This window comes from Parus major, chromosome 1 (genome assembly GCF_001522545.3).
Source record: "Parus major isolate Abel chromosome 1, Parus_major1.1, whole genome shotgun sequence".
Taxonomy (NCBI): domain Eukaryota; kingdom Metazoa; phylum Chordata; class Aves; order Passeriformes; family Paridae; genus Parus; species Parus major.
The window spans coordinates 58194592-58221943 of record NC_031768.1 but is presented as its reverse complement, the minus strand read 5'-3'; the positions used below and the strand labels follow the sequence as shown (position 1 = coordinate 58221943).

At 40.6% G+C, this 27352-nt stretch overlaps 1 protein-coding gene across 2 annotated transcripts; it reads left to right on the top strand.

Annotated features, from left to right (window-relative positions):
- The first annotated feature begins 4308 nt into the window (after window positions 1-4308).
- Window positions 4309-27098, top strand: OLFM4 (olfactomedin 4). Of its 2 annotated transcripts, XM_015625526.2 has the most exons (6): window positions 4309-4401; window positions 6581-6652; window positions 10228-10380; window positions 16398-16610; window positions 17697-17850; window positions 25556-27098. In XM_015625526.2, the coding sequence occupies exons 1-6, from the start codon at window positions 4321-4323 to the stop codon at window positions 26347-26349; spliced, it is 1467 nt and encodes a 488-aa protein (XP_015481012.1). In that variant the 5' UTR covers window positions 4309-4320; the 3' UTR covers window positions 26350-27098. The 2 variants fall into 2 exon arrangements, with proteins under 2 accessions (XP_015481012.1, XP_015481102.1); XM_015625616.2 differs by lacking the exon at window positions 6581-6652.
- Window positions 27099-27352: the final 254 nt, after the last annotated feature.

Here is a 27352-nt window from a genome sequence, read left to right as displayed (position 1 = left end):
AGACTAATTATTTTCAGAAAGTGACACCTTCAGAAAATAAAAAGGAATATTAGCTGCTATGTTCTTGTATCATAGGATGAATTTGAATTAATATTTTCCCCATATTTTTGGCTTTACTTCAGGAATACATAGTTTGGTGGGAGGAGGGATTTAACAAGCTTTAGGCAAGCTTTGCTAAATCCACAGTATGGAGGGTACTGGACGACATGCACTGAAATGCTGATTCCACCAGGCTCGGAGTCTTATCGCGTCTGCAGGCAAACAGTAGAAATGCTTTTACATTAGACTTGCAAAATGTAATGTGCAGTGCAGTACTTTCTGTCTGAACCATTCTGGCAAGTTAGCACAGTGAGGTACTGTATCACACTTTGGACCCACTGATTTTCGTTTTCTTGTTTTAAGAAAGTGCAGGTCATACACCTGTCCTGGGAATGTTCCAAACAATTCAGACAGAATTTGAAATTCTGACGTCAGCTAGGATAAATATATGTGTGGATGCTTACTTCATAGATAGAACCACCCAGATACATAACCTACATTCAATTCATCCTGTTTTTGATGTAATAAACCGAGACAAGTTATATATTTTCTTGCTTGTGTTTTTGCATGTTTAATGTGGTTCCTGTTCTCTAATAGTTAAATGCCTCTTAGTCTTGTTAATGCTTATAATTGCAAAACATATCTCTGGGGCAGGGAAATACTATCTTTTCCAAATGTTGATGGGAAACTGAGATGTAAAAGGTTATGTTCATACCACCAAGCATGATCAAGTAATATATGACTCCCGTGACTTTGGATTGAGCTTTAGAGAGCAGATGATATGAATCGCCTATCTCTCTGTTGAATAATAATCATGATAATCTCTGCTGTAATAAAAGCAGTGATAAGTTAGGCTGGTTTGAGGAGGGGTCTGCTGAACAGGTGCCTGAGAGACATGAATGTGCCTTTTGAGAAGGCTGTTTTTCTATAGCTCCCACTGAAATCAAAGACAAGGTCTATTGCAAAAGAAAGGACTTTGCCCTGAATTGTCTACTAGGACTGTTGCAAACAAGGAAGTACTGGTGAGGGTGAGCTATACCAAGAGAAAATCATTGTGTTTTCCCAAGTGGAAATTCCTAAGTAAGTGCAACTTTCCTATATGACATATAAATAAAGATTCTCTCCTTTAAAATGTAGAAAATGAGCTAAGTTATTTTTTCAGATTAAGAGTTCTACATAGATCTAGAGAAAGTATTTTTACTCAGCATTAATTATGCTTCGATTAGGAATAAAAATGTAGATCCCCATTGTCTCTGCAAGGTCATGTGCAAACGCAAATACTGCAGAAAATGCCAAAGCAACTGATTAACTATATACTTAGCTAATATTTGCTTCTTATCTTGGAACTGCCTTTTAAACATAAAAGGAAAACTGTTGAGAAATTTTTTTGCCTTGTGGGTGGTTTTTAGTCCCAGCCTCTGGAATGAACAGAAACTCACTGTTATGCTCAGAAAACAGGTTTTTCTCCTGATTAGATATCAGGCTCCAAACTCTATGCTATGTCTATGCTGACAGCACAAAGCTGCCTACAAAATCTCACTTGCTTGCTACCAGTGGAGTGTGTGAGTCTGGCCATGTGTGCTGCAAAGTTGCCCTCTCTGTAGCCAGCAGGACTCATGGTGCCTTAGCAAGGCCAGTGAGGTTGTAGATGCAGTGGGCAGCTGCCTTCAGACAGTTTGCAAGCTGACAAGGAATTGTTGCATGCATGGGGCATGGAGCACGCTACTGATCTGGAGTCTTTATATATACAGATGCATCTATACTGTCAGCTCGATTTACCTGTGTCTCTGTGTTGTGCTTTCCCTTGCTGCTTCATCGGTTGTGCTAAATGCATTCACCCCTTGGAATAATGCCTGGGCCTGAGGAAAAGTGGCCTGTATGCTATTCAGAGCTTGTTCCCATACAATAGCCCATACAGGAAACCCAAGTGGTTTCCCTTGTGACATGATGAAACACCTGTCCTCTCAGATCTCTTCTGGGCCCTTTGGTGCTAAGATGTGACCATTACTTTTCTGTGTGGGTTTGTGTAGGTATTCTTGGTGTGGGTCTTTCTTTTTGTTTGGAGCATCAGAAAGAACTGGAGACATGGATTGAAGCTTACCAGGGTGGCATTTTCATAGCAAGTGATGTGATAGCAGAGCTTATGTCAGGAGTTAGAGGGCTGGTTAGGACCAGGCAAGGCCGATAAGGAACAAACCCTCATCCATAACACCTTTTGGGAGTGACCTGTTTCCAGAGTTTCCCTTGGTTTTCTATGGAGATCAGTTGGTTCACTCAAAAAAAAAAAACAAAAAACCAAAAAACTCTGTAAAGAAAGTAGTAATTCTGCAATATCAGGATATCACAACCTGAGAGAACTACCCCGGTGGACAACATAGGCTTACCATGTTGTCTGCAACATGTATGTCCTGGTTTGCACCTGAACTCTGCTTTGGTGCAGACAAAGAGTTTTCCTTATTGTGTAAAGGATATTTCACAGCCTTCAGCTGCTCAGACAGGGGCCAATCTGCTTCTTTTGGAGCTCAGAGCTTTAGTTCTGACTGTACTTACAGCATCATTCTCTCCATTCCCTTGACAGCATTGTGATTTACCCAGGAAAGCACACCACTGTAACCTGAGAGGAAGAAGCTTGAATTAATTTTCTTGCTCTACCAGCATGGCTCTGGTTCTTTTTGCTTACACATTATCACATGCCTTCCAGGTCTTGTCTATCTTACATTGAATTATTAGCCATGAAATCCTCCAGTAGAGATGCAGCTTCTGCTGTGAAAAAATGTCTTTGCAAGAAGTTATTATATCCTTACCCTGCAAGATGCTGCTGCCAGCCTCGTGAATTTGTCAGGAAGCTTATGCTTATGCAAAGCTGTGGTTAAAAAACATGTTACTCCAATGGACATGGCTTCTCTCGAGAGTTTTCTAGTATGGATTTGCCGTAAGCCTCAGCTTTCCCATTGCCACCTGGAGCTGATAGTGCTATGGTAATTCAAGGAAGCCTTAAGAGCCCCTCACCAGGGAGATGAGTTTCATATGAGGCAGCACTGCTGCTCAGAAGTGCCGCTGCTCCTGCCCTGACCTTTGCCCACCAATTTTGGAAAGGAATAAGGGTCTCCTAACCTCTTTCTTCACTTAGGCACAGCTACAGCCTTTTGTTGCTGACTCAGTAGAAGAACTAAGCCTGACAGAATGAAGGAAAAGGAAAGTGATGTTTTGGTCTAGAGACTTCTTGACTTTTACAAGTGCATAGATATAGCCATTCCCTTAGTCCTGACTAGAACCTTCCTTCCAAACACTGAGCTCATTTTCCTAGTGATCCAAAGCAAAGAACTCAGGAGAGAAATTTTAATTTCTTCTGTACCGAGGGCTTGCAGCTGACTCTGTCAAGGTAGTAGCTTGTTGGAAGTGGAGAATTCCCATGGTGGGTTGGGTGCTCTGGGAACTACAGGCAAATCACTGCCTCTCATAGGGTAGTGTGGCACAGCTGGGGGAGAGTGGGGGCCATGCTAATTGCGTGTGACCCTTCTTCATCTCTCTGGATCAGTGCTCTAGAGACAGGACAGTGAATCGTTGTGGTCAGGTGGAATGCAGCTCCATGAGAAGAGAGTAGGTGAGTAAGCATAGATGGGTACACAGTGTTAATGCACGAGTAAGCATTAATGGGCAGGGAGTGTTAATGTATGACACACAAATCTGCTGGGAACGAAATGGGAGGTAGTCTGTGTCCTGCCTGTGCTATGTGAGAATCGAGGGAACTGAAAAACTGTAGAGACCTCTGTGTATTTTACTTATTGGCAAAGGTCTGTTGCCTTTGGGAAAAGGGAAACTTGGTTCTGGTGTGTGAGCAGTCTAGCCTGACCTGCTCTTCTCTGTACATGTAAGAAGTAATAAATACCACAAAGATGTGTATTGTCTGCATAACTTTGAAGTTAAAAAAATCAGAGAATCTACAAGAATTTTTATGACTGAGTCACTGTAAGGGGAATGTCTGTTTATCTCTTGTAGCAAATAAGCACCTGATGTTCTTTAGAACCTAGATGGAGATCAGATACTGTACCCCACAGAAAAGGTTTCCTGTTAGAAAACTGGACATAGTTAATTTATGGTGGTAATTCACGTGTTCTTTATACATTACTAATTTGATTATTATATGAGTTTATGACATCACTTACCCAAAACCTTTAAAAATATCATACAAGTTCCTTAAGGTTTGGTTGGGGAAATCCCCAGACTGTACTATAAAAGACATCCTTTCTCCCTTTGCTGTTACATCTGCAGGCTGAGAAGATGAAACACACACTGGTGGCTGTGCTATTCCTTGTGCAGGGCATGAGTGCTCTGGCTGGGACGACACCAGCAGCAGGAGTGGTAAGATGGGGGTCTCATACCTGAGCTTTGGTGCCTTCTTTTCTTCTCACATAGTTTAGATTGCTGAAAATTCTTTTAAGGTTACTGAAAAATTATTAGACAAATGCTGAGGTCTCTGCATGGAGAAAGTTCAAAGTATTCCTCCATCCTCCCCCCAGCTAATGTATAGGGACTGGGTAATAAATGTAGAAGTGAGGCACAGGTTTAAAGTCAGAGTCAAATTCTGCCTTTGGTTAGATGAGTGCAACTCCCAGTGAGGATCTGAGTGGATATTAAATGCTCTGTGTAGCTTCTAATTAATTAGCAAGGGTTTATAGCAGAAACAGATCCACATCTTTGATGTGGAAGGAACTGGGAGGTGGGAGCTTTTCCAGTTGCATGATTGCTGTCACACTCTGTGACCAGGCACATGAAAGCCCTATTGTTCAGTTATTGTTGGGTGCTCTCCCCTAAAAAACTGTATCTGGTTGGGTCAGAGAGAAATTCAAAGCAGACCAAATCAATCAGAAGACCCCACAATAACCCTCAACCAAAAGCTACATCAAATTCAGGGGGGAAGGAGAAAACTTTGAGAAATACTTCTTTAAAGCAATAAATTATATTAGTGAAAGATAATTTTAATTTTGTACCTTTTTTTAAGAAAAAATTTAAAATGGAACTTCAGTTTTCAGAAAGAGTTTGTGAATATCTTAAGAACTTTTTCAAATGAAGAAAAGAATTTGGGGTTTTTTTGACTAAAAATGACTGCCTTTTTGATATTTATTAGTAAAAATTTGAAGGGGAAAAAAAAAATTCAGATCCTGATAATTCTTTCTAATTATCTGGTTTATTCACCAACCAGAAAATTCCTGTGTGGCCCTAGTTGCATTTTTTTAAGTTTGGGAGTGTTGTGGATGCAGGCAGTGAAGTTAGCACCTCCTGGGAAGGTGCTTTTATCTGCTCAAGGAATGAAAAGTTGCAAAATTCAAGATGGAGGTGTAAATATATGTTGATAAGCTGAGGGTAGAAAGCTTAATAGGGGAGAAAGTCTTCCTTAGTCTGCTTAACTTTAAACTAGTCCTCAGTTTGTGTAATTTGCACAATTTGTGATGCTCTCTGCCCTAACACTGTTAATTGCTACCAGCTGCCCATCATGTTCAATGTAATTGTATGAGCACACAAGTGCCTGTTCAAGAGAGTTTATTTGACAAATTGTCCCCCAAAGCTTGTTTACACTGTGCCACTTGATAGACCTGCCCTTTGCCGGCCATTTGGATTTCCCCACTATCCCCTGGCTCAGGAACAGGGTTCCAGCTGGGATTTGGGAAATGCAGAAAGACGCAGCAGTGAGTGTCCTGTTGCAGGAGAAGCCCATTTGATGCTCCATCTGTTACACCATTTGACGTTGAGGGTGTCTTGCTCCAATTCCCAGTTTGACCCAGGTTTTGGTGAGATCCCATTACAGTGTGCTGCATCACGGGAATGCACCGTGCTCTTCACACTATGTGGGGCCATGGTAACCCCCAGTATGGTGCCAGGGTGACAGCTGCTGTCCTTGCTGCAGCAGGAAGGCAGGCATTAGCCACAGATGGAAGTTATAGGGAATATATATGTGTCCTTATTGCATAAAAGGCTCCCAAGGTGGATCTGGCTGTATCCTTGGCAGTCTTCTTCCAGTGCTCTCCACGGTAGGATGCTGCCAGCTCCATGGTGCAAGTAGCAGAGTGGGACAAGTTTCCCAACCATTGCAGCTCACAGTCTGAAAACTTGGTGTGAAAGGGGCAGTCCTCTGCTTAGAGGCTGGGGCATGAGCTGGGTGGTGAGGGGGGGACATTCCTTCTGGGAGGACAGTATTCTCTGGATTTAGGGCAGAGGCACATGGCACTGTCCTTTTAAACTGCCACGCAATCTGCTGCAGCTGTGCAGCTGCTTGTCATGTCTTCAGCTCACACCTCCTGGACAGGCTGAGCTTGCTCTGGTCACACAGAGCCTTTCTTCAAGAAGAGGTGTCTGTGAAGTGACATTGTGCCCAGGGAAACTGTCTCCTCAGCAGCAGATCAGAAATTTTACAGTTGCTCAGAATATCTCCCATAATAAAATCAAAGTGCTTTGGAGCTGCAGGATGGGGGCTGACTGGTGGGGATGGGATGATGCCTTATGCAGGAAATCACACTAAAAAAATCTTTCCTTTGCTTTTCAGAGTGCTCATCTCAGTACAATATATCTGACTCAGCCTAGGAATGTGATTGGCAAATCGCACACTTCCCCAAAGGTATAACCATTACTATTCTTCAATATAGTCCAGAAAAGACCAAATTTAGGAACCTATGTCCTTTTCTTTAAATGCTACATGGTCACTTAGTGACTTAACTCTGATACAGGTAAGCCAGTTATACTGCCTGGAAAAAGCATTTATGTGTTGTGTATCCAGTACTTTAGGAAATAGTGAATCTCCACAATCATCGCTCCTGTTACCATGTCATTCAGTGCCTTGAGTCAGATCCAAAACCTTGGCATGAACCAGTGACTACTGAACTGGACCACAGACATGAAACAGATGGGGCCCTGGGGATTTAATGGCAATGTGGCAAACAGTTTGGTGATTACAGTCTCCCTGAGGAAGTCTTCCCTCATAAACTAGAACAGGGCCTTGAAATTATCTTTTGAAGAGTGCCCATTGTGGATGCTGGGAGTGAGAAAAGCTTGATTCTCTCTGCTCTACCTAGTTAAAATATTATCAGCTATTTGGTAATAGAGGGACCTGAATCTTTTTTCTGTGCCTTGTGATACAGTGCTTAAGTCCACTGCCTGCAGATTTCAGAGTTTGGTTTCTTTCCCTCTATCAGTGGCTGTTTAATAACATGTTCACTTTGGAGCAGATTCAATGGGTCACACCTGCTCTGTATGGTCCTGCAAATTGTTGTCAAAAAATGTTCATCCAAAGCACAGGTTCATTTCACAGCAGGTCTTTTGTATGTCCATTCAAGCCCAGTGTGGCATATGGGGTGTGTGGAGGGACCTCTTCCGAGGCAGAGTTGAGTCTCTGACTCCAGTAGAGCATTTATAAAGTTAAATAGAGACAGGGTTCTCTTTCAGAGTGTGATTAGCAGGATGCAAACTTTATCCATCTCCTTGCCCAGCTGAGGTGGCTTCTGTCCCTAATGTGGCCCTACTATCTGCTTTCTTGGATCCCATTCTTTGTCTTAGGATGCACAAATAGCCAATTTAGAGCTGTGAATGTCACTAGGCTACAGTGAAAAATACCCTGATTTTCAGAAAATTGAGCAACTGCTTGTTCCTACTCCCTTTGTTAATTTGAAGGGATGTGGAAAAGGAACATTTCTCATAGCTTCAAATATGTATATATAACAGCTTAATTTTGCAGAGTGAAATGTTGCTGTCAAGTCCTTGCTGTAGGCTAGGACAGTTTTCTCTCTTTAAGCATTCTGCATAAATTATTAAAGTTTAAAAACCATACAACTCCATCAAAAGTAGCAGTCTATCTCATGTATTTTTCTACAGGATGACGGAAGACATTTTTCTTACATGGTTGTCATTTGGCTGGTATTTTGATTGAAGCACTTATTGACCCAAGGGGCTTTTAACTAAACAATGCTTCTTGCTCTTGTCAACATCATGATCCTGGTGTTTGTAATGTCAATGGAAGAATGGAAGCAGTTCTGCCCAAGCTGTTTCCATTCTTTTGGAGAAACGGTTGGCTCCAATATAAGCTGTACTTACTGCAGTGAAGCTCTGCCTTCAACTCAAAGCTCCTTCCTAACTCAAATGTTAAAATATAATGGTTGTTTTTCACAGGGACATTAAAAGCATGAGTTTGAGGTTTTTTGGGAGATATCTGAATACATTTATGAATTTTTTTTTTAGCACATCGAATAGGCAGGGTAAGTCTAGAAAACCGATTGGTATAATACAGCTGAGACTAGTTTACAGCAGCGTGTATAATGCATACAAAGGTATAGTACACGCTATTGCTGTACAATATATAGCATCCTCTCTCTTGTATGCATGTAGTCATACTTGTGTTACACACAGAAGGAACAGGACACAATACCTTCCACACAAAAATTAGCATGCTAATGTGCAACAGTCTCAGAGGAGCTCCCATATATAAGCCACGTTTACTTCTTCTTTTGGTCTCTCCCATCTGTTTCTTTTTTTTATTGCTGAGCAACTTGCCTACCATCCCAACCATGCCAATGCACTGAGGACTTGAAGGTGTAGAAACACCTAAGTGACTTAGGAACTAATTTTTTATAGTAATTTACATACTGATAGCCATATATTCAGAAATACTTGGAAACTTAGACATTTTCAGAAGTGTTTTGGTAACTTGCCTGGTAGAGAAATCAATGGAAGTTATGGGCTGGGACATTCTGGAATTCCATAAGATACTTTTCTGCTTCCTTTCATGTTAAATGTCTTCAGCAGTCTGAGTGAAGTTTTGAGGCCCATGGTGCTTGAATAACACAGATAAAACAACTTTCCACACTTTCTTTCAAAATGAGATGCATGCTGTTTGTTGTGGCTGCAGTAAAGAGGTTGCCAGAAATGTGAACTGGGAGCATTCCTGCTTGCTGCTCTTCTCTTTTTGGGCTCACAGATCAAGACAACTTTGCTGATAGTCATCACTGTGTGTTCTGGGCTGGTTTTTTAGCAAGAACATTAGTTGAAACCACTGTGAAAAAGCAAGCGAAGAAATGCTGAAATGTCAGCTCTCAGGACATAGTTTTGTTGTTTGCTTTTTTTATGTTTAAGAGGGAAAGAAAAAGAAAAAACACAGGAATAACAGTGTGATTTCTGCAGGGCAGGAGAAGAGATTATAGAAAAGTGTTTTTAAAGAGCAAGTTTGTAGCTTTAAAATATGCAGCTGCATTGAAGTGTGTGCCAGAATATTTTAAAGTAACATCAAATATCTTTATTAATAAATTCGTGATAGGTTTATGAATTGGAAACATTTTGTGTACAAACAAAAAAGAGCTGCTCCAAACACACTCAGTATTCAGCCTGGTGTCTATAGACTACAGTGTGCCTTGGCTGTAAATTATGGCAAGATCAGGAGGTGCCAGCCCTGACCTTTCTGTCCCTCCTGCACATTGCTCAGTGATGATGCTGTGAGCCTGCAGACAACTGGGACAAGGCAATTCATGGGCAAGAGCTTTGCCAACTCTCCACAAGGATGGATGTGCGGGCTGTGATGTGTGGGTGTTATGAGCAATATTTTGTAGGAAAATAAGAATCTCTACCCTAGGCCAAAACTGCATATTTAATTCATCACCTTTCAGTGGTGTATAATTTAATGCATATGTCTGTTTGCTGTGGCAGGCTGCAAATCTTCAAATGAAGTTTTTTCTTTTCAAAACATTCTGTGTTACTAGTTCTATTTCAGTGCTTTCCTCTCTATGATGTAAATGACTAAATGTTTTGTCCAATTTAGATGAACAGAATAGTAGCTGTAAGACCTAACTTACTACATTATTATTTTCCTGCTTTTATTTTGCTGCCTGCTTTTCTATCTACTGGAAAAGTTATTTCATTATCTTAGGAACATTGTCCACAATATTGGGAAAGTAAGGACTACTATCTATCTCCATTTTTCCAATGGTAAAATCTTTAAAGCAACATTTAACTATTTTTAGAGAGATTTGTAAGGATGAGTCATAAAAATTGCTAGATATTTTGAGTTCCTTGGAAGAAAAAGGTGAAAGATGACTAGTAAAGAAATTGTAGATCTCTTTGGCACAACTCATGTTATTGCCAGACATGATTAGGTAATGATTCTAGAGAAGAATGCTAACACTTTTTTTTCTTACCAATTTGTTTTTGCAGCTCTTTGCCAATGTGTCCGGCTCTGTGAATGATGAGGGAACCTGTCAGTGCTCTGTGTACTTGCCGGATACCACCTTTCCAGTGCAGAAGGCTGAGCAACTGGAAATCATAGCCACAACGCTCTCGGAGAAGTTTGAGGCAGAGCTTTCTAAAGTAAGATGTTATTTTGTCTTAAAAGTAACAGTTGCATCTTTTCTGAAGAATGGTTGCCTACGAAAAAGTACAGGAGTCAGCATTTTTCTGTGGTGTGTCTTTCAAACAGTGGGAAAGAGGGCTCCATAAGAACAAGGAGAAAGGTGATTAAATCTCTAATCTTTGACATTGTAACATGTCATACATTTGAATATTCTCAGGTTCTAGGCCTTTTCAGCTAGAGACATATGGTATGTTTTGGAAGAGTGGTTATGTTTTTTCCTTTTAGCTCAGTTTTATTAGGTTGTGATTGCTCCACGATGCTATAGGAAGCCAGCCTCCTGCTCTTTCATGTGTTATTATTTGTATCAAGCCAGCCAGATTGTGAGAAGGCAGTGAAGGGAAAGAGGAGAAAGGTCACCACAGCCCATAGTGAAGAAGTAGGTGAATAATTGCCCCTTCACTGCTTCTGCTCTCACAGGGAAAAATAAATAAATTTTAAAAAAAATCTTTCTTGTCAACATCTGAAGATGTGGCAGTGAGAGTGCTGAATTATGCATTTCTGCTGAAGATAAACACATACTGCTTTGACTGCTTGTTGCATGAATTGAGTTCCATTTTTTGAGGAACTCGGGCAAACTTACACATGCTGAGGTGCACTCGGTGAAGCTGCTTGTGAAGAAATCTGCCTTTGACTTTTTATGGTGGATAAATATTCAGGATTCAGATTGGATGTCCAGCAGAAAGTGTTTTCTTTGGAAAGCAAGCATCTTAAGAAATGAAGTGTCCTTGAATTAATCAGCAGAAAAGGCAAAGCATTAAATTATAAATTCTCATCATAAATATTCATAACCCTCCTCTGGTATAATCAAGAACAGATAAGAAGTTGTGCATAAAACCCACAACAACAGGCGTAGGATCCTGTGGTAAGATCTTTCAGTTCAAATAGTTTGTTTTGAAAGAGCTGGAGCTAACAGTGAAACACATTCAGCTGTCAGCAGGTATATGAAGGACAAACTCTCATAAGTCCTGCTGCCTCCAAGCACAGGGGTTACCTGATCCCTTGGAGCATGGAAGTGCAGTTCAGGGCTAATGAGCCATGAAAATCCCTGAGATTTCAGGCCCCCATACTGTTCCCACTGTGGTCAGTGCCAGCATTTGAAGGTAACTGTGCTGGGACAGGATGGCTGGCATGATTCCCAGCCAAAAATTGGCATGATTCTTCAAGGTGCTTGTGTACCACATTTCCCAGTCTCTTGCACTGTTGTAACCTCTCTTGTACTGGTATTTTCCTCAGAATGGTGCATGTTGCCTTTAAGCTAGTGCCAGGTAGATATGGGAGCATCTCAAGTGCTGCTTGACCTCTCTGTGTGGACAACCTCAGATCTCTAATGAGTTCAGACATCTTGCTCATACAAAGACACATGTTACTACTATAAATAGCTAAAATTAGGTGTCCATATTTGTACCTGAAACTCACCTCTAAGTTCTGGCTGAGCTTGCACCCTAGACTTTATCTAATCTCTAGGCTGCCAGCTAGTGCTGGCTGCTGTGAGTGTTCTCTGTGCTCAGCAGTGTGCCACAGTGTAGACGCTGACCTCGACTTGCAGTTCTTGCTGCAGACAGTGAAAATTCTTGTCCTAACTCGGGCTTCACTGAGTTTCATCCTGTCGAGACCAATCAGCCAAGCAGTGTTACAATACATCTAGTTGAAGTGTGACATATATTTTGGTGTGATATGTGTAAAGAGACACTTTAGGTCAGAAACTGAAATGAACAGATTGAATTTTGATGTAAATTGATGTGTGTAAGATTTCTCAGTCATAATGTCCTATTTTTTTTTTTTGTAGAAAGAAGAGAGTTTTTGAGCATTACCCTATTCATATTTGAACTTAAGTATTCTGAGATCCTGTCATATATAAACCTCCATGCTCAAAAAATTCTTTATCTTTCCAATTGTAGAAGAAATGCTTCTTATGCAATCCTGCATATTACTTCTATTGTGATAATACTCATAGAGACCATAGGAAATGATGAAATGGAGGAAACCCAAGCTTTCAGTATTGATCATTATTAGAAATGATCCTGAGAAAATTCCTAGGGAATTGCATTCAGATGTAATGTAGCCTCCCCACAGAAGTGGGGATTTCTAGTGGATGCTTATTTTTTTGACTCTGAGAATCCATGCTTTTGTTGCTCTTCTAAAACACCCTTTGAAGCTCATGGGAACTTTTCCTGGATAAGAGCTGCAGGATTGGACCCTCTTAAGAATGCTTTCCATGTGCTAAAAGTCCCAGATAAACAACCTGATTGAATCATTAACCTTTTGCCTGATTGTTGGCTAATTCAAAAAGCAAGGGGGTCCTTTTATAGAATCAGCAGGCAAGGAAGCTTGCAGATAAAGAGATGCTCTCATGTGCCAAGTGAGTACAAACCGTAGGCTGAAAATACCAGACTAATTTTTCCTCTGTCACATCAACCTTTGCCAGCATAATTATGATTACAGAACAAAATTAACCTTTTAAAGCAAAGTGGGAATTGGCTGTTCCTCTCAATAGGAAAGGGGAGAGGACGCTTCTATAACAGGGGTGGATCAGCACATGATCACAAGGAGAGAAAGTGCCTTTCAGAACAACATGATGGCCACAACATTCTCACTTAACAGAAACAGGAGCAAAAAAGCCCCCTGCTTTTCAGAACAGGTTAACCTGCAATGGAATTCTTCTCCATCTCAGAAGGCAGACTGCCAGCCTTGCTCCATATGGATCTATAGAGGTCAAGCCTGCTTGAAGACAGTGTCCTGGTCTGAGTGATTTTAGAAAGTTGCTGGGTTTGTAATTTCTTTCTTATCTTCCCTCATTCCTCCCACATCTTTTCTTTTAAATCTTCATCTTGCACATTTTTTCCTCCTTCTATACTCTCCAAATGTGTGCTGGAGAAATGTCTGCTTGCATGCTACAAAACCTGTTTTGATAAATACCAGTTGCAGATAAATGACACACTAAATGAGCATTGCAGATTTTTCCTGCCCTTTTCATTAAACGAAAGTGACAATGCTTGGAATGAGGTAAAAACTGAAACTGAGGATTTTTTCCCCTTACCTATGCCTCACATGGGTCCCTTTTCTTCCCATAAAGGGCTAATCCAGGCCCTATGCACACACCATACCCTACTTTAGGCTTTTATGACAAATGCAGCAGCAATGAGTACTAGTTATTGGTCTGTATCCCTAAAAATAGGACATGCACAGAATTTCTGTGCCAGCTTGTCAAGAGACTACAGCCAGTCCATAGCAGGTAGATGCAGTAGAAGAGCAAGGATTACAAGCTGCTTAAATCTATCTGCCAATCAACAGAGCAATGTCGTGATCTTTTTTCATCTGATATTTCTAACCCATGGAAACTCCTAAACCAGATCTGAGCAGGTGGGAATCTCCACACAGAGCATTGCAGTGCTTAACATATGTGCTGGATTTATCTGCAAAAGCAGTATAGATCTGTCAGTGCAGCACTGCTGAGAAAATTTTATTTGTCCAATAATTCGCCAGGGGAGCTATTAGCTTAAGCTCTCTGCGACGCTGGTGTGGCTGTGCAGAGCACTGCAGAGTGATGGTGCTAGTTCAGGCTCAGCTATACTCTGCTGGATGGTGTTGACATGTCCTTAAATGACCTAGATGGTTGACTGAGTGAAAATCCTCTAATATGGGAGGAGAACTTCAAGTCTGCATTCTGCAGTCAGGGCTGAAATAACTATGTATGCCTTGTTCCAGCCCTCAGCATTTTGTCCAGGCTCTGAAAACCCTGGAGAAAACTTCAAATTCACAGGTTTCTCGCTAATGAGTAGCCATCACTAATTGCAGCAGCCTGTTTATTTCAGTGGTTAGCAGATTTGGTCTATATTGCATTATTATCACCAGTATTACTGTAAGAAAGGTTATTAATCATTACCAGTATTACTGTGAGAAAGGTTATTAGTACCTAGACAGATTTCTGGATGCCTCTGTGACAGATATAGCTTCACACAGCAGTGCAATTTTGCTCAAAAATAGACTTGCTTCATTCTACTTAGGCTGTAATAATATTTATTTTTTATTTATTTTTTTGTTTTTATCATTGAACAAACTCTCGACACACAGTTTGAACATTTGCCTTTGAATAATTTTTCCAGATGATTTTTTTTTTTGAGGCACTCTTTCAATGCCAAACTGATTTTGGTCATCAATGAAAGTCTGAGGTCCAGCTACTTCTGACTTTTCCAAAAGGATTGGTTCTTCCTGCTATTCCCTAACAGATGAGGGTGGCAGCCAGGGCAAATAATCCCAGCCATCACTGCTGCTAGCCAGTTACAAGGAACTAGGTATAAGTCTTTTAGGCTGTTATGTTTTGATTCTTAATTGTATAACTTGAATTGTATAACTTTTGACTCTTAATTGTATAACTTCAAGTTTTCCTGGCTTGGTCTGGGAGATCTAGAGCATCCAGTGCTGTGTGCCAGGGTGCTTCTGCTACAGCTTGTGGAAACTTGACAGTTTCGAGCAGCTCCAAGTATGGCTGCACACATTTAGAACAGAAGATCTGTTTCAAGCTCAGATTTAAATACAGGGAACTGAGCATCCTGGTTTTGGTGTATACTGTGTATGTCCATGCAGGGTTTTTGTAGTGGTTTAAGATTTGTAGTGTAGTTGTGCCATTATTGAGAACTATACTTCTGAAAAGAGGATCTACTCTTATGCTTCTACTCTTTAATCCACATCACTAAACTTATGTTAAGGATCTTAAAGGATAAGGATTTAAAAGATCCTCTTCACAAATTTCCATGCCATGAACTCCTATACCTCCTCTTTGGTACACAAGGGGTTCAATCAAGATTGAAAGGAATTATGTAATAAGTGTGGGGTTTTTCTGGGTCCCTGTCTCAAGTGCTGCTGCCAGAGCAGAAAAACAAGGAGTCCAAGGTCTTCACACCATGGCAGGGTTTCCAAGACAATGGGGAAAAAAGTACTGACTTTTATTTCATGTTGAGATAATGCAAGAATGCTTGAGAAGATGTAGGTTAAGTCTCTCAGCTGAAGAAATAATAGTAATGGAAATGACAGTGCTATAGATAGAGGCACAAATACCATCTGAGGGCATAAATATGAAGTTACTAGTGCAACAAACTATTTATATTTATTCCTACTTATCTTTTGTGATATAATGATATATGAAGGATATGGGAGGGAAATTATGCCCCTTTACCAAAGCATTAAATTTTAAGGAACTAACATTTCCAAGGGAAGTCCCAAGTCCATATAATATTCTTAACATTCTGCTTCACAATGTTGTGCTGTGACCTTTACCTCAGCAGATATGTGTGAAAATATATTTATCTGGACAACTATTTAACGATTCAAAGACTCAAAAGGCTGCTATATAAATTACTCCAGCTAACGCCTGCCATATATTTAACACTTTCATTTAAACCAGATTTGATTTCTAGCACTGTGTTTAAATATTTCCTCCCTGACCAAAGAAAAGCATCAAATCAGTTCTGCCAACATTTGACACAATTCAAATGTACACAGGGTAAAGTCCTACTTGGATTCAGAGTTAATAGGAAATGAAGTTGAAAAACTTGGGAATTCTTTATTGCATTTTGCAGCTTTCTCTGGTTGCTTTTGAGAGATAATTCTCTGCAGATTTCCTAATAAAATTTTCACCAATGTAAGTTCTTGGCATACTGAGGATAAAATTAGCTCACAGAGACAATATTGGCAATGAATTAAAAAAATTGAAGACTCTGAGTAAAATTCTGCCTTCAGTTATCCCCAGGCATTCCTGAGGGGATTTTGTGAAACTGCCAACAATAAATGAGGGTTAAATTTCATATTTTTTAATGTGTGTGATGAGAATTACATTTATGGAGTTTATGTGACGAATATATATGGCAAGTATGTGGAAGCTATGCATAGAGTTCTCAGAAATAGAATAAGGATGTCAAAGAGGCTTGTCTTATTTGTGAACCTGGACTTGAATATGTATCTCTTTTCTTTCTTTCAGGTCAAGGAGTACTCAAAACGAATTGAAGTCTATCAGCAGAAAATCCTCAATCTGACCATCAGAGTGCAGCAAATGGAGACGGGTGGTATATCTTACACAGAACTGGACTTCCAGTTGCTGAAAGTGGAAATCAGTGACCTAGAGAGACTGGTCACTCAGCTGAAACCCAGCCTTGTTGGAAGCACTGCCATTGTTGAGCAAATATATTTGGAGGTACTGCCAAGGTCTTTTAATCAGCCACAGAGGGTTCAAATACACAGATAGTCTATTCTCTCTTTAGTGTTTAGGTTGAAGAAATGCAGTCTGTCTCTACTGCAGATAGTGGAATTATTTTAGCATTTCATCAGCATAAATTAAAAGAAAGCTTGACCTTAAGTGTATTAACATCTTATTCCTTGATACAGAGCACAGAAAAGTAAAGAAACATCATAGCAAATGGATTTTACTCTGGTTTTGCCAAATATCTACCTGAAAGTTAAAAGTTTTGCATAGAGTTAAATGCACAAGCTGATTAAATTATTATAATAAATATTAATTTACAGACCGCCATGCTTGAAAGGCTCTGAGCTTTAATTTAGATAATTAAAAAATTAGCTGCTGGTTGCTAAGGCAGTGGCCCAATCAATATGAAATCAAGAAGTGGGAAAGACTATCACCTTCCTAGCAGACTATAAATCACATTTTCAAAATTGTAGTTAATCACTCACCTAGAGAGAATAATTACTTAAGATGGAAAGTGAAATCTCATTTGCTCCTTTGTCCTCTAGATCATCAAGCAGTTGATTAAAACCGCTATTTATCTTTGCAAATAAAATTTGCAGATACTTTTGTAAGGCTGGACAAAGTACTATTTTACTCTTAAGACTTACTGGATAGTTTTACACTACAAGTAAAATAATACTATTTTTGCATACTGTTATACAACTTAGTCTTAAAGCATATCCTTGTGGTTACATACTCTGCTGGAAATGTCAAGCTGAGGCTGTGAGGATAAGGCCTATTTCTTAGAACCTTTTTCTGTAGCGTCTTCTGTGATCAGCACTGCCTGCAAATATCTGTAAAATAATTCACAGAATGACTATGTTGGAAGAGACCTTCAAGATCAAGTCCAACCCATGCCCTAACACCTCAACTAGATCATGGCACTGAGTGTCATATCCACTCTTTTTTTAAACACATCCAGGGGTGGTGACTCCACCACCTCCCCGGGCAGGCCATTCCAATATTTATCATTCCTAATGTTATAATTTTTCATTTATAATGTTCACATTAAACTTGCTGTCTATTTTTCTTCTCTAGATCACCAATCTGACTATACTGGTAAGTGAACTAGAGTCACTGGACAAAAACAATGTCCTTGCAATTCGTCGACAAATTGCGTCTCTGCAGAAGCGATTGAAAGAGTGTGAAGAGAACGCAACCAAAACTACACCACCCCCTTATTTCCTACCAGGTAAGCATTTCTGTTGGATAACACATAAGAGATAATACAATACTGAATTAGAACTGTAAATGCAGAGACTTCCCTTTGTTAATATTAAATACAATATTGTAATGATACTCCTTAGCTCTTGAAAAATTGAGCAGACAGCTCCTAATGTTTCAGTCATGGTTCAAAAGGAAAATAAAGGCAGGAATCAAATTCTTACAAACACAGTAGCTAGAAGAACTTGTAGTCTTCCTCTTACCTGTAATGTGACAAGTGAATCTCTAGCCCTCTTCTCTTTTTTTTTTTTTTAGAACAATTGCCTGTGGGAAAGGATGTTTTTTTACTAACTCTCTTTGATTTTTAGTAGTTCCTGTGAAAGTGACCTATGTTCATTGCAGTATTGCTCTAATGCTGCTTGGAAAATGTATGAGCAACTCTTGATGTACTAAAGCTGTTGATATGCAAGCTCCAGAAGGGAATTTCGCATGAAGATTTCTTTTGCTTCACAGTCAAAAGATGCTTCTAAAACAGGTGGTCAAAGGACCTGGGGAAAAAATCTGGTCTCAGGAAGATAAGGAGGAGCTTTAATACGGATTTCAATGGAACTAAGATTGGAGCCTGGATCAGTGGATCCCAGAGTGCAGTCCATATAATAGTGTTAAGAGAAATCATGTGTGTGGTAATTAGTTTGCAACTGAAAGAACTTTTGTCTTGATGTGGTGCTCAGTTTGAAAAATCACATTGTGAGTGAATCGTAGTCTGAGAAATTTTGAGAGTCATATATGATGTACTGGAGCAAAACACTCAGGACACACTAGATTAGATATGCCAGGTCAAGAATCCCAGTTGCTAACAGACTGGAGGATTTCTAAAACCATGTTGGTCCCCTGAGTGTTTTATACACAGGGGGTTCCTTTAGCCAGTGTTGTAAGAGGAAAAGTGCTGTGTTGTATACAATACCCAGGGGAAAATTCGTGCTTTTTCACATAAGCGTATTAACAATCTGCTTGAGGAGCCCATAATAAAGGAGAAGTCATATCCTGCTTTCAAGGAGCACAAATTTGCACCTACCAGCATTTACCTCTCATCACCTTGAGGTCAGCTAACTTAAACATCTCACTGGAAAGGTGAGAGGCAGAAATACAAGCTTCCCTTAGGGTGAGCAGTCCCTCCTTAGGGCTTCATGGTGGTGAAAGCAGTTGCTGTGTTTCTCTGACAGAATGCATGACTAACACCTTGTCTGGAAATCAGACAGGAGAGAAATCTGAAACAAAAACCTGTGGTAAAAAATCTCAAGGCCTTTCTCTGGTCCTTAAGGAAGGGTTTAAAATGTTTCAATGAAAAAAACCCCACAATGTTTTAGAAGTACTTGAAGGGCATCTCACTGATTTATTGAGGGTGATGGCGTGTGGAAAGAAACAATCTCGTTCTCGTCAAACCTACAGCAAGCTTTTGTTTTGCTGAGAAAGTACTGAGTTCTGGAACAAGAATACTGTGTCCTTCCATGAGTGATGGAGGAGAGGGCTCCTTTTATCATCTGGGTGACTGACATATCTATGGGACATAGCAGTTTTCACCATGTAGGAAAGGGGAAATTACATTTGGAGTGCAGCTCCTTGCAGGGATAGGCAAGTCATGGTCTAGAGCAGAATGGTAGCTCTGGGATGGGTAAATGGAACTGCATGGAATGGTGATTGTGATAGATTTATTCAGCATTGTTTCTCAGGGCATGGTAGGGAGATGGATAGACTTTATCTGGTCCCAAAATGGTATTTGCTTTAGCATTGCCTTACTCCTGACTGGTCAGAAAGCTCAGGCACCTTTGCATATGGAAACACCGTGTAGTAGCAGAAAAGAATGAAGGAGGTCAAAACCCTATTTGGTATAACAACTTCCAGAGAGTTACCAGCACTGACATCCACTGAGGACAACCTCTAGTGCTGTCTGTGAGTTTTTCTGTCCAGGGTTAGGATCCTGGGAGGGGTTGGAGGATGTGTGTGAGTATATTATCACATGGCCTCCTTTAGGGTGAGTGTGGTCTCTGAGGATGGCACAAAGGACTGAGAAGAAAGAAGAAGGCAGAGAAACTGTTGTAGGCTGGCAAGTTTTCTTCATATTGGAAGATGCTCACTCTACAGATAACCCAGGTGTTATGTAGGCTCAGATCCCTGCTAATCCACACAGGACTAGCCTATTGTGACTTTATGTGGCTGGTGAGGAGAAACTATCATTTGTACAGAGGGCTTCATAGAGCAACTACATGTCCTACAGACTGTGTCTGAAAACACTTAGAAGCAGTAAGATATTTTTTCTTGGGAAGATGGAGTTAGTATGTGAGAGAGCTGCATCTCCTAGCTGGTCATTTTGGAAGTGCTGCATGGACTCTCACAGGTAGGTCTCTGGAGCTTTCTAGCCCCCGTTTGTGTGTTTGAATACAATTTCCGTATGTTTTTTCTGCAAGCTTCAATGCCTTGAATTCCTGCCAAACCTCTTGGCCTTGCCCCGATTTTAGTTCATATTATATTTATAATGTTTGTATTAAATGAACTCTTTGTCCTGTTTTCAGATTGCTTTTTCTTTTCCCCTTCATCCTCTCTCCTGCATAGTTTGGGTAGGCAGCATGAACTAGAGAGAGCTTGGCTAATCCCCAAGCTGTCTAAGATCATGAGTCTAAATGCAAGTTTAATTAAAGCTTCTTGCTTCACACTGCTGTAGTATGCAGCCCCTCTGACTCTGTCCCCCAAGGCTTTTGCTGCTGTATTTCTCTGAGTGAGCAGGCCTGTTCTCAAATAACATAGCAGAAAAAAATCACTGGTTTCCATCTGCCTTATCCTCTAACTGGAGAGGTGTGTGTCTGAGTGTCTGATATGTAGATAGTCATCCCCATCATTGTCACTGGCTTTCCTATCTGCAATGGTTCATAGCATCTCTCTCCTCACTACTCCAGCAGGAAGAAATATTTATCCATTTGTTTTCCTTTGGGCTGATCTCAGGTGACTGCATTGTGTAGATATAGAGAGAAAAGACCTCAGGATGGTCCTTTGAGGACTCTGCAGCAGATTCTCTGTTACACCTCACTGAAATGATCTGAGAAAGCAGGGAGAAGTGAGTCAGATGAAATTCAAAGGCAAAATGGAAAGAAAAGAAAAAAGGAGTAGTGTTGTTTTTTCTTTCTTGTTTTTTTTTTTCTTTTTTTTTTTTTTTTATTCCTGGATTTTATACACTCAGAAATTAAATATTTCAAGCTACTGGTGAGTAGGTCTCAGCAGGAGGAGTACCTGGAGTAACCTAATGGTGAAACTCAGGCAATCCTATTGGAGTCTTACAGTGATTTCACACTTAGCTTATGTTTTACCTCCTGTGGACCCAAGCTGTCTGTATTTTTTTAATATTTTGGGTTGTGTTTTGAACTGAATGCATCCATACACAAAGATAGAGGTATGCCTAGAGGCACCTGAAAAGAACTGGCCAGTTGTCCTCCCTAGGGCTTCCTGAGCTGTCCCTGGATACATATGCATTTATGCACTAGCACTGGGGGGAGCTGAGTTGGAGGAACTTAGGTGCTTATTTGCCTTAAGGCACGTCAGATGAAACCCAGCTCTCCTTTCACCTCATCCCCTGTTAGATGTTGCCACCACAGGTCTTCTTTTACACAGCTGCAAGCCTGTGTCTGTCCCCCATGATACTGATGGAAGATTGGAGTGCCTTTGTGGGTCTTCCTGTGCCAGTGAGACAGTAAGAGCCAGGATGAGCCTTTCCTTTAGAGTTCTGGTTTTGGTATCTCAAGCCCCACTAAGGCTGGTAACAGCTCCCACATCTGGATGTGGTGGTTCATCTGATGGGAGGGGAAGGTGCACATCTGGTGCTTGAGAACATGTATGAGAATGTAGCACCAGCCTGCTCCTGGTGTCTGTGTCCCTTGTGGGAGTTCCTTCCAGTGTGGGTCCCACCTTGTCTCGTGGCCTTTGGCTGCATAGGCCAAGAGTGGTCCCTTCTCCTCTGCAATCAGATGCAGCTGCTTGGTGGGAGGAGGCTGCTGGAATGTTTTCTTGTATTGTTGGAGTTAAGAAGCTGATGTGCTCTGCCAGTGCTTCAGAGTGAAGTGGGTAAAGCAGGACCCAGCAGTATGTGCCTCCTGCTCAGTTCTGCAGACTATTAGCCAAGCAAGTCAGGCTCCCTTCAGTCCTGACAATTAGGTGTCAGCTCTTTTTCTGATTAATCAGAAGGATTAGTATATAATTGAGTTGAAATACTGGTTCTTTATGTGGAGCCAAGTATGTGTGTATGTACCTGTGCTTGTCCTTCCCTTCTCTGTTTGCTACATAAGAAGGAGACAAAGGAAGGCAGAAATACCAGGATGTCATTTATCTGTGGCCCAAAACAATGGAGAAAGGAGTTAAAAACTTGAATAATGCATATGGATTTATTTCAAGTACCTTCTAATATTTACAAAATTACATGACATTTTGTTTCCTTTGTGCATTTTTTTCCCACAAGATGTAGACAGGGAGGCAAGTTTAGATTAAATAAACAACAATGAATTCTTCTGAACCTGTGTGAAAGACAGATCACCCCCAACTACCACAGAGGTTTTTCGTAAAAAAAAATAATAATTATGGGAGAATTTTCAAGGAAATAAAAATCAAGCACATACTCTATAGAAACCTCAGACAATTTTTGATGTCATTAAAACGGAACACACTTCTAACTTTATTTTAATAATTCATTCTTTCATAAATAAAAACCAAACAAGTGTTCAGCAGAGAGATCTCTTTAAGGGAAGAAATAATAATTTATTATTTCTTTTGTAAAAAAGGTCTCTCTGCTGAACACACGTTTGTTTTTTATTTATGAAACAATGTATAAATTATTAAAATAAATCTGGAATTGTGTTCTGCTTAATGATATGAAAAATTATTTGAGGTCGCATATAGATGAGCTTAGCAGTGCTTCAGTACCTGCAAGCTTTGGTGCTACATTTTTTTAAACAAATGAAGAGTTTTAGAGCATTTAATAACCATTTAATTCTGAGATAAGTTTATTGTGATTTAAGCACAGTAATATATTCAATATGTCACCAGCCCTAAAGAAGTCCTTATGCCGGAGGTAGCAATACATAATAGAGATATGAGGAAAAAACCAGTTCAAATTGATTTATGAAGTTGGCAGGCTGCAAGCCATTTTGCACTGGCTGCCTTAGCTTTCTTCCTTTGCATGAGCTGAGGTGTAAGCACCTCCAAATGCTGGTAGCTCTGCCAAGTGCTGAGGCCATGTTACTAGACATGCTACGTGCCATTTCCACAGATACAGCCTGGCCAGCCATACAGCAGTGCCTGCCTTGTGTGCTATATTTGGAAATGAGGTTTCTGCTCCAGGGCCTCGTCCTTTGTAAAGCACTTAAGTGCATGCTTAAATGCTCATCTGCTCCGAGCCAGGAATGCTGATTCGAACGGATTCTTGGTGGCACGAAGGAAAGTGGTGTTCAACTGGGGTCATGCCATGTTTCAGCTGCAAGAAACCCAGGACACAAAAGTGTCTGGGGGAGGAGATGGGAGTGTTTACAATTTGTACCACCTTCTCTGCCATCAGATGGAGACTCAGTGATGAGGAGCTGCTCCCATTGGCAATACTGACCCAAGGAAGTTGCCAACATGTAGCCTAGGGACACGAGGATTTATCTCATTATAGTGATTTATATTTAATATAAAACTGCTCCCCACCTTCCTCACAGATATTGAGAGGAGGCTGATGGTGAATCATATGTCACTCAGGTCACAGTCACTAGCATAAGACAGTACAAAACTGTGAGGAGTGGAGGTGCTATGTAGTAGAAGCAGAGAAATACATTTGAGTATACAAATGAGTACATTTTGAGAAAGGGGGAGACATGAAGAGCTTCACTGCCCAAACTGACTTTACACATTGGCACAAATGTCAGTGCTTGGACACTAGTAACATTCAGGACACAGGTTTTCCAGTCCCACTGGTAGAGCATCTTTCTCCTAGAAAAAGTAGATAAGAAAAAGATTTCTCTGCTTTTGCAGCTGTACATTTTTTTCACCAATTATCTTGTTTCCTAGTATTTTTCCAAGTAGAATACTTCAGATTGGTCTGCCTCTAATTTTCCTTCTTTCTGTGAGACAGACTTCAAAGCCTTTGAGAATAAAATGTCTCCTGGACTTTTACTGTCAATGGTTTCAGGAGTTCCCGTTTTATCTGCATAAGTATTGTCTGGCCGTGCTTAGGGATGGTCAGCTTTGAGGGCAAAAGATCTTTCTCTGTTATTCCTCTTTCTTCTTTGTGCGAAGACAGAAGTTATTTATATGCCAGACATCCTTTCATATGACTGAGCTTATGAGCCATTCTTGTAATAGAGTTGCAAGAAATCGTGACAAAGTTCCCACTCAAAGTATTAAAACCTCAAAAGATAATCTTGACTTTCATCAGCACCATAGCTGTCAGTCCACAGAGTTCCTGTTTTGAGGGAAGTATTATCAACACAAACATTTGTGGCCACTAATTTATTCACTAATTGATGTGTGAGACTTGTGTCTATTCATATTATACTCCATCTTTAATAAGGAAGTCTATCTAGGGCTAGAACCACCCTGGTGAACTGGGAAACACTGGAGTACTACTAGGCTTGTGAGCTGGTGCCAGCCACTTGATATCTCTGTCTCCATTACCTCAGGTGGAGATAACATTACAGAGAAAAATCTGGGACACTTTTGTGGCAGTAATACAAAAAGCTAATGTTAACACTTGGAAAAGTGCATGCTGGTTTTTGCCAGTGGCAGCTTCACACTCATCAGAAGCCCAGGGACATTTTTGAGTGGAGTTTTTTTCCTAGCAGTGACTTACAATATTGAGAATTTATCAGGAAACAGGAATGTCACTAATTCAGCATGAGTAAAAGGAAATTGTTCCTTGTATTAAAATTATTTTTTTCTATGATCCTAAAAATGGTTTTGCGGTTGATATGTATAAAACAGAGATGTTCTGGTTCAGCTTGAAGTCATATTTTCTTTAGAGTTGCCCCACATGGAAAGTCAGAGTAATATCAGTCTATGTTTCCTGGGCTGTGATTGTTACTGTCTGCAGAATTCTTTGAGGGCCTGAGGTGGAAGGCACCATGTGGCTGTGACACAGCTGTAAAGCTGTGATTCTGACAGCAGAATGCTAATCTGAAATGTGACTCTGGAATTACTGCTGCTGCTGCTCCTTTCTTCCCTTCCACAGTGAAATACACAGAAATCAGATGCTCCTCATTCTTTTTTCCTCCATCTCCCATGCTTTCAGTTCCACTGAGGTAGAAAATAACATAAAATGCTTCTGAAATTGTATTTTCCAAGGGATTTCCTAATGTAGCAGGCTGGCCTGCCTCAAATAGGTTGAAACAGAAATTTGTCCCTTGTATGGAACAGAACAGCGAGCACTTACTTTCTGTGAATTAATCCCCCACCTCCTCTTTCAAATAAATGTAATAATATGTACTCTATTTTTTTTTTCTGAGTTTTTCAGTCAACTTGGGACACTGGGTGCCATCCAGTTGCTGACCTTGGCCCAAAATGAGCCTTTTACACATGAAGCTGTGCATTTATGTCTGTGCTTAGTCACAAAGCTGTTCTCTGCTAAGCATGATCTAGAGACTGTGGTCTGCAAAACTTCTCTCCTAGTCATGACATTTGGAAAAACCTGTATGTTTTGTTTTTTTTCTCTTTACTTACAGGTACCTGTGTTCACCGTGGACTGATGAATGTTAGCCAGCCTTATGTTGTCAAGCTGAACTGGCGAGGATTTTCCTACAACTATGGTTCCTGGGGTAGAGATTACAATCCCTCTAACCCAGAGGAGGAAGTCTATTGGGTTGCACCACTGAACACCAATGGGAGATACTTAGAATACTTCAGAATTTATAGTTCCTTTGATGATTTGCTGCTCTTTAAATACACATATGAAAGAAGAATAACATATGGGGAAGGAAGTGGTGCTGCCCTTTATAAAAATCATTTGTACTATCATGCTTATTCTTCGAGATATATGGTGAAGTATGATATAAAAACAAACAGGGAGGTTTTGAGGAAGGAGCTTCCAGGTGCTGCTATTGGTAACCGCTTCTCTTATGCAGGCGTAGCATGGCAGGACATAGATTTTGCTGTGGATGAAAGTGGGTTATGGGTAATATATTCAACTGAAAATAACGTGGGCAACATTGTGATTAGCAAGCTCAATGAGACCACACTTGATGTGCTAAATACTTGGCAGACGAGACAGTATAAGCCATCTGTTTCCAATGCTTTCATGTTATGTGGTGTTCTTTACGCCACAAGGCCACTGAACACTAAGAAAGAGGAGATCTTTTACATGTATGACACAAGCACTGGCCAAGAAGGTAGAATTAGCATCATTATGGATAAAAAGTTAGATACAATCCAGAGTATTGATTATAGCCCCACAGATCAGAAACTGTATGTTTACAGTGATAGTTACCTTGTAAGATATGATGTCACTTTTCAGCCTTAGTACCTCAGGGATATATGCATATGACAAAACTGACAGCAGCCAATATGAGAGATCAAATGGACTTTTAGACAAGGCTACTGCCAGTTCAGAGTTCATCTGGTCTGAGGTACAGTATGTGGGGGTGTCATACAGGTACTTACACTCTTTAAAGGGATTGCCGGCTCTGAGCACTAATATTGCTGGCAGCAGTTGGCACTATGGGGCTTTTTAGGTTTTGCTTGGCATTTACTGGTGGTCAGTGTTTTACAGTCGTGTCTCTGGGGGTAGATTCAGTGCATAGATTTAGTGCTTTTTGTTTGCAGAAATAGCTGGGCTCAGACTATCTAGTGACTGAGTAGCTAATTACCCACTGATTTGCATTTGTCAGAGTAACACAGGCAAGGCACTCAGAAACAGAATGAATTTCCACTGATCTTTATCAGAGTGAAATGAGGCCTCAGAGAAATTAATTCAAGGATTAAAATAGATTAGGAAGTAGACTTGGTCGGAAGATAGCAATCCATTTGTAAGTTGAAATCAGTAGTATCTGGCTCAAGACTTTAGGAGGGAGGGTAAAAATGCACTGGGCTGTGTAAGTCCTACCACAGGAAGGGAAGAGAGGGCTTTGTGGAAGGGACTGGGCTCACTGCCCTGGACAGCAGTGATCCAGTGGGACAGTGGCCCCTGGGCCCCACCTATAGCTTCCTCCAAGCAGTTCAACACTCTCCCTGGCTGCCACCATAACAGGCTACCCTATTGGAGTGCTTGTGGAAGTAAAAGTGGCAATATGGTTTTCATCAAATTTCCCTTCTGTCCCGCTCTGCTTCCCTTACTAATTCTGTGTGTCTAAACCTGGCCCTACGAATGGTCTTACTACAGTCTAGCTACATACTCTGTTTTCCAGCCAGAGCAGTGCAAAGAACACAGTTTTCCTTTTCTTTAGGCTCTTCTAAGTTTATGCAAATCCTCCCATTGACTTTATTGGCCATGAGTGGCTCTTGGTGTATATAATGCATTGCCATAG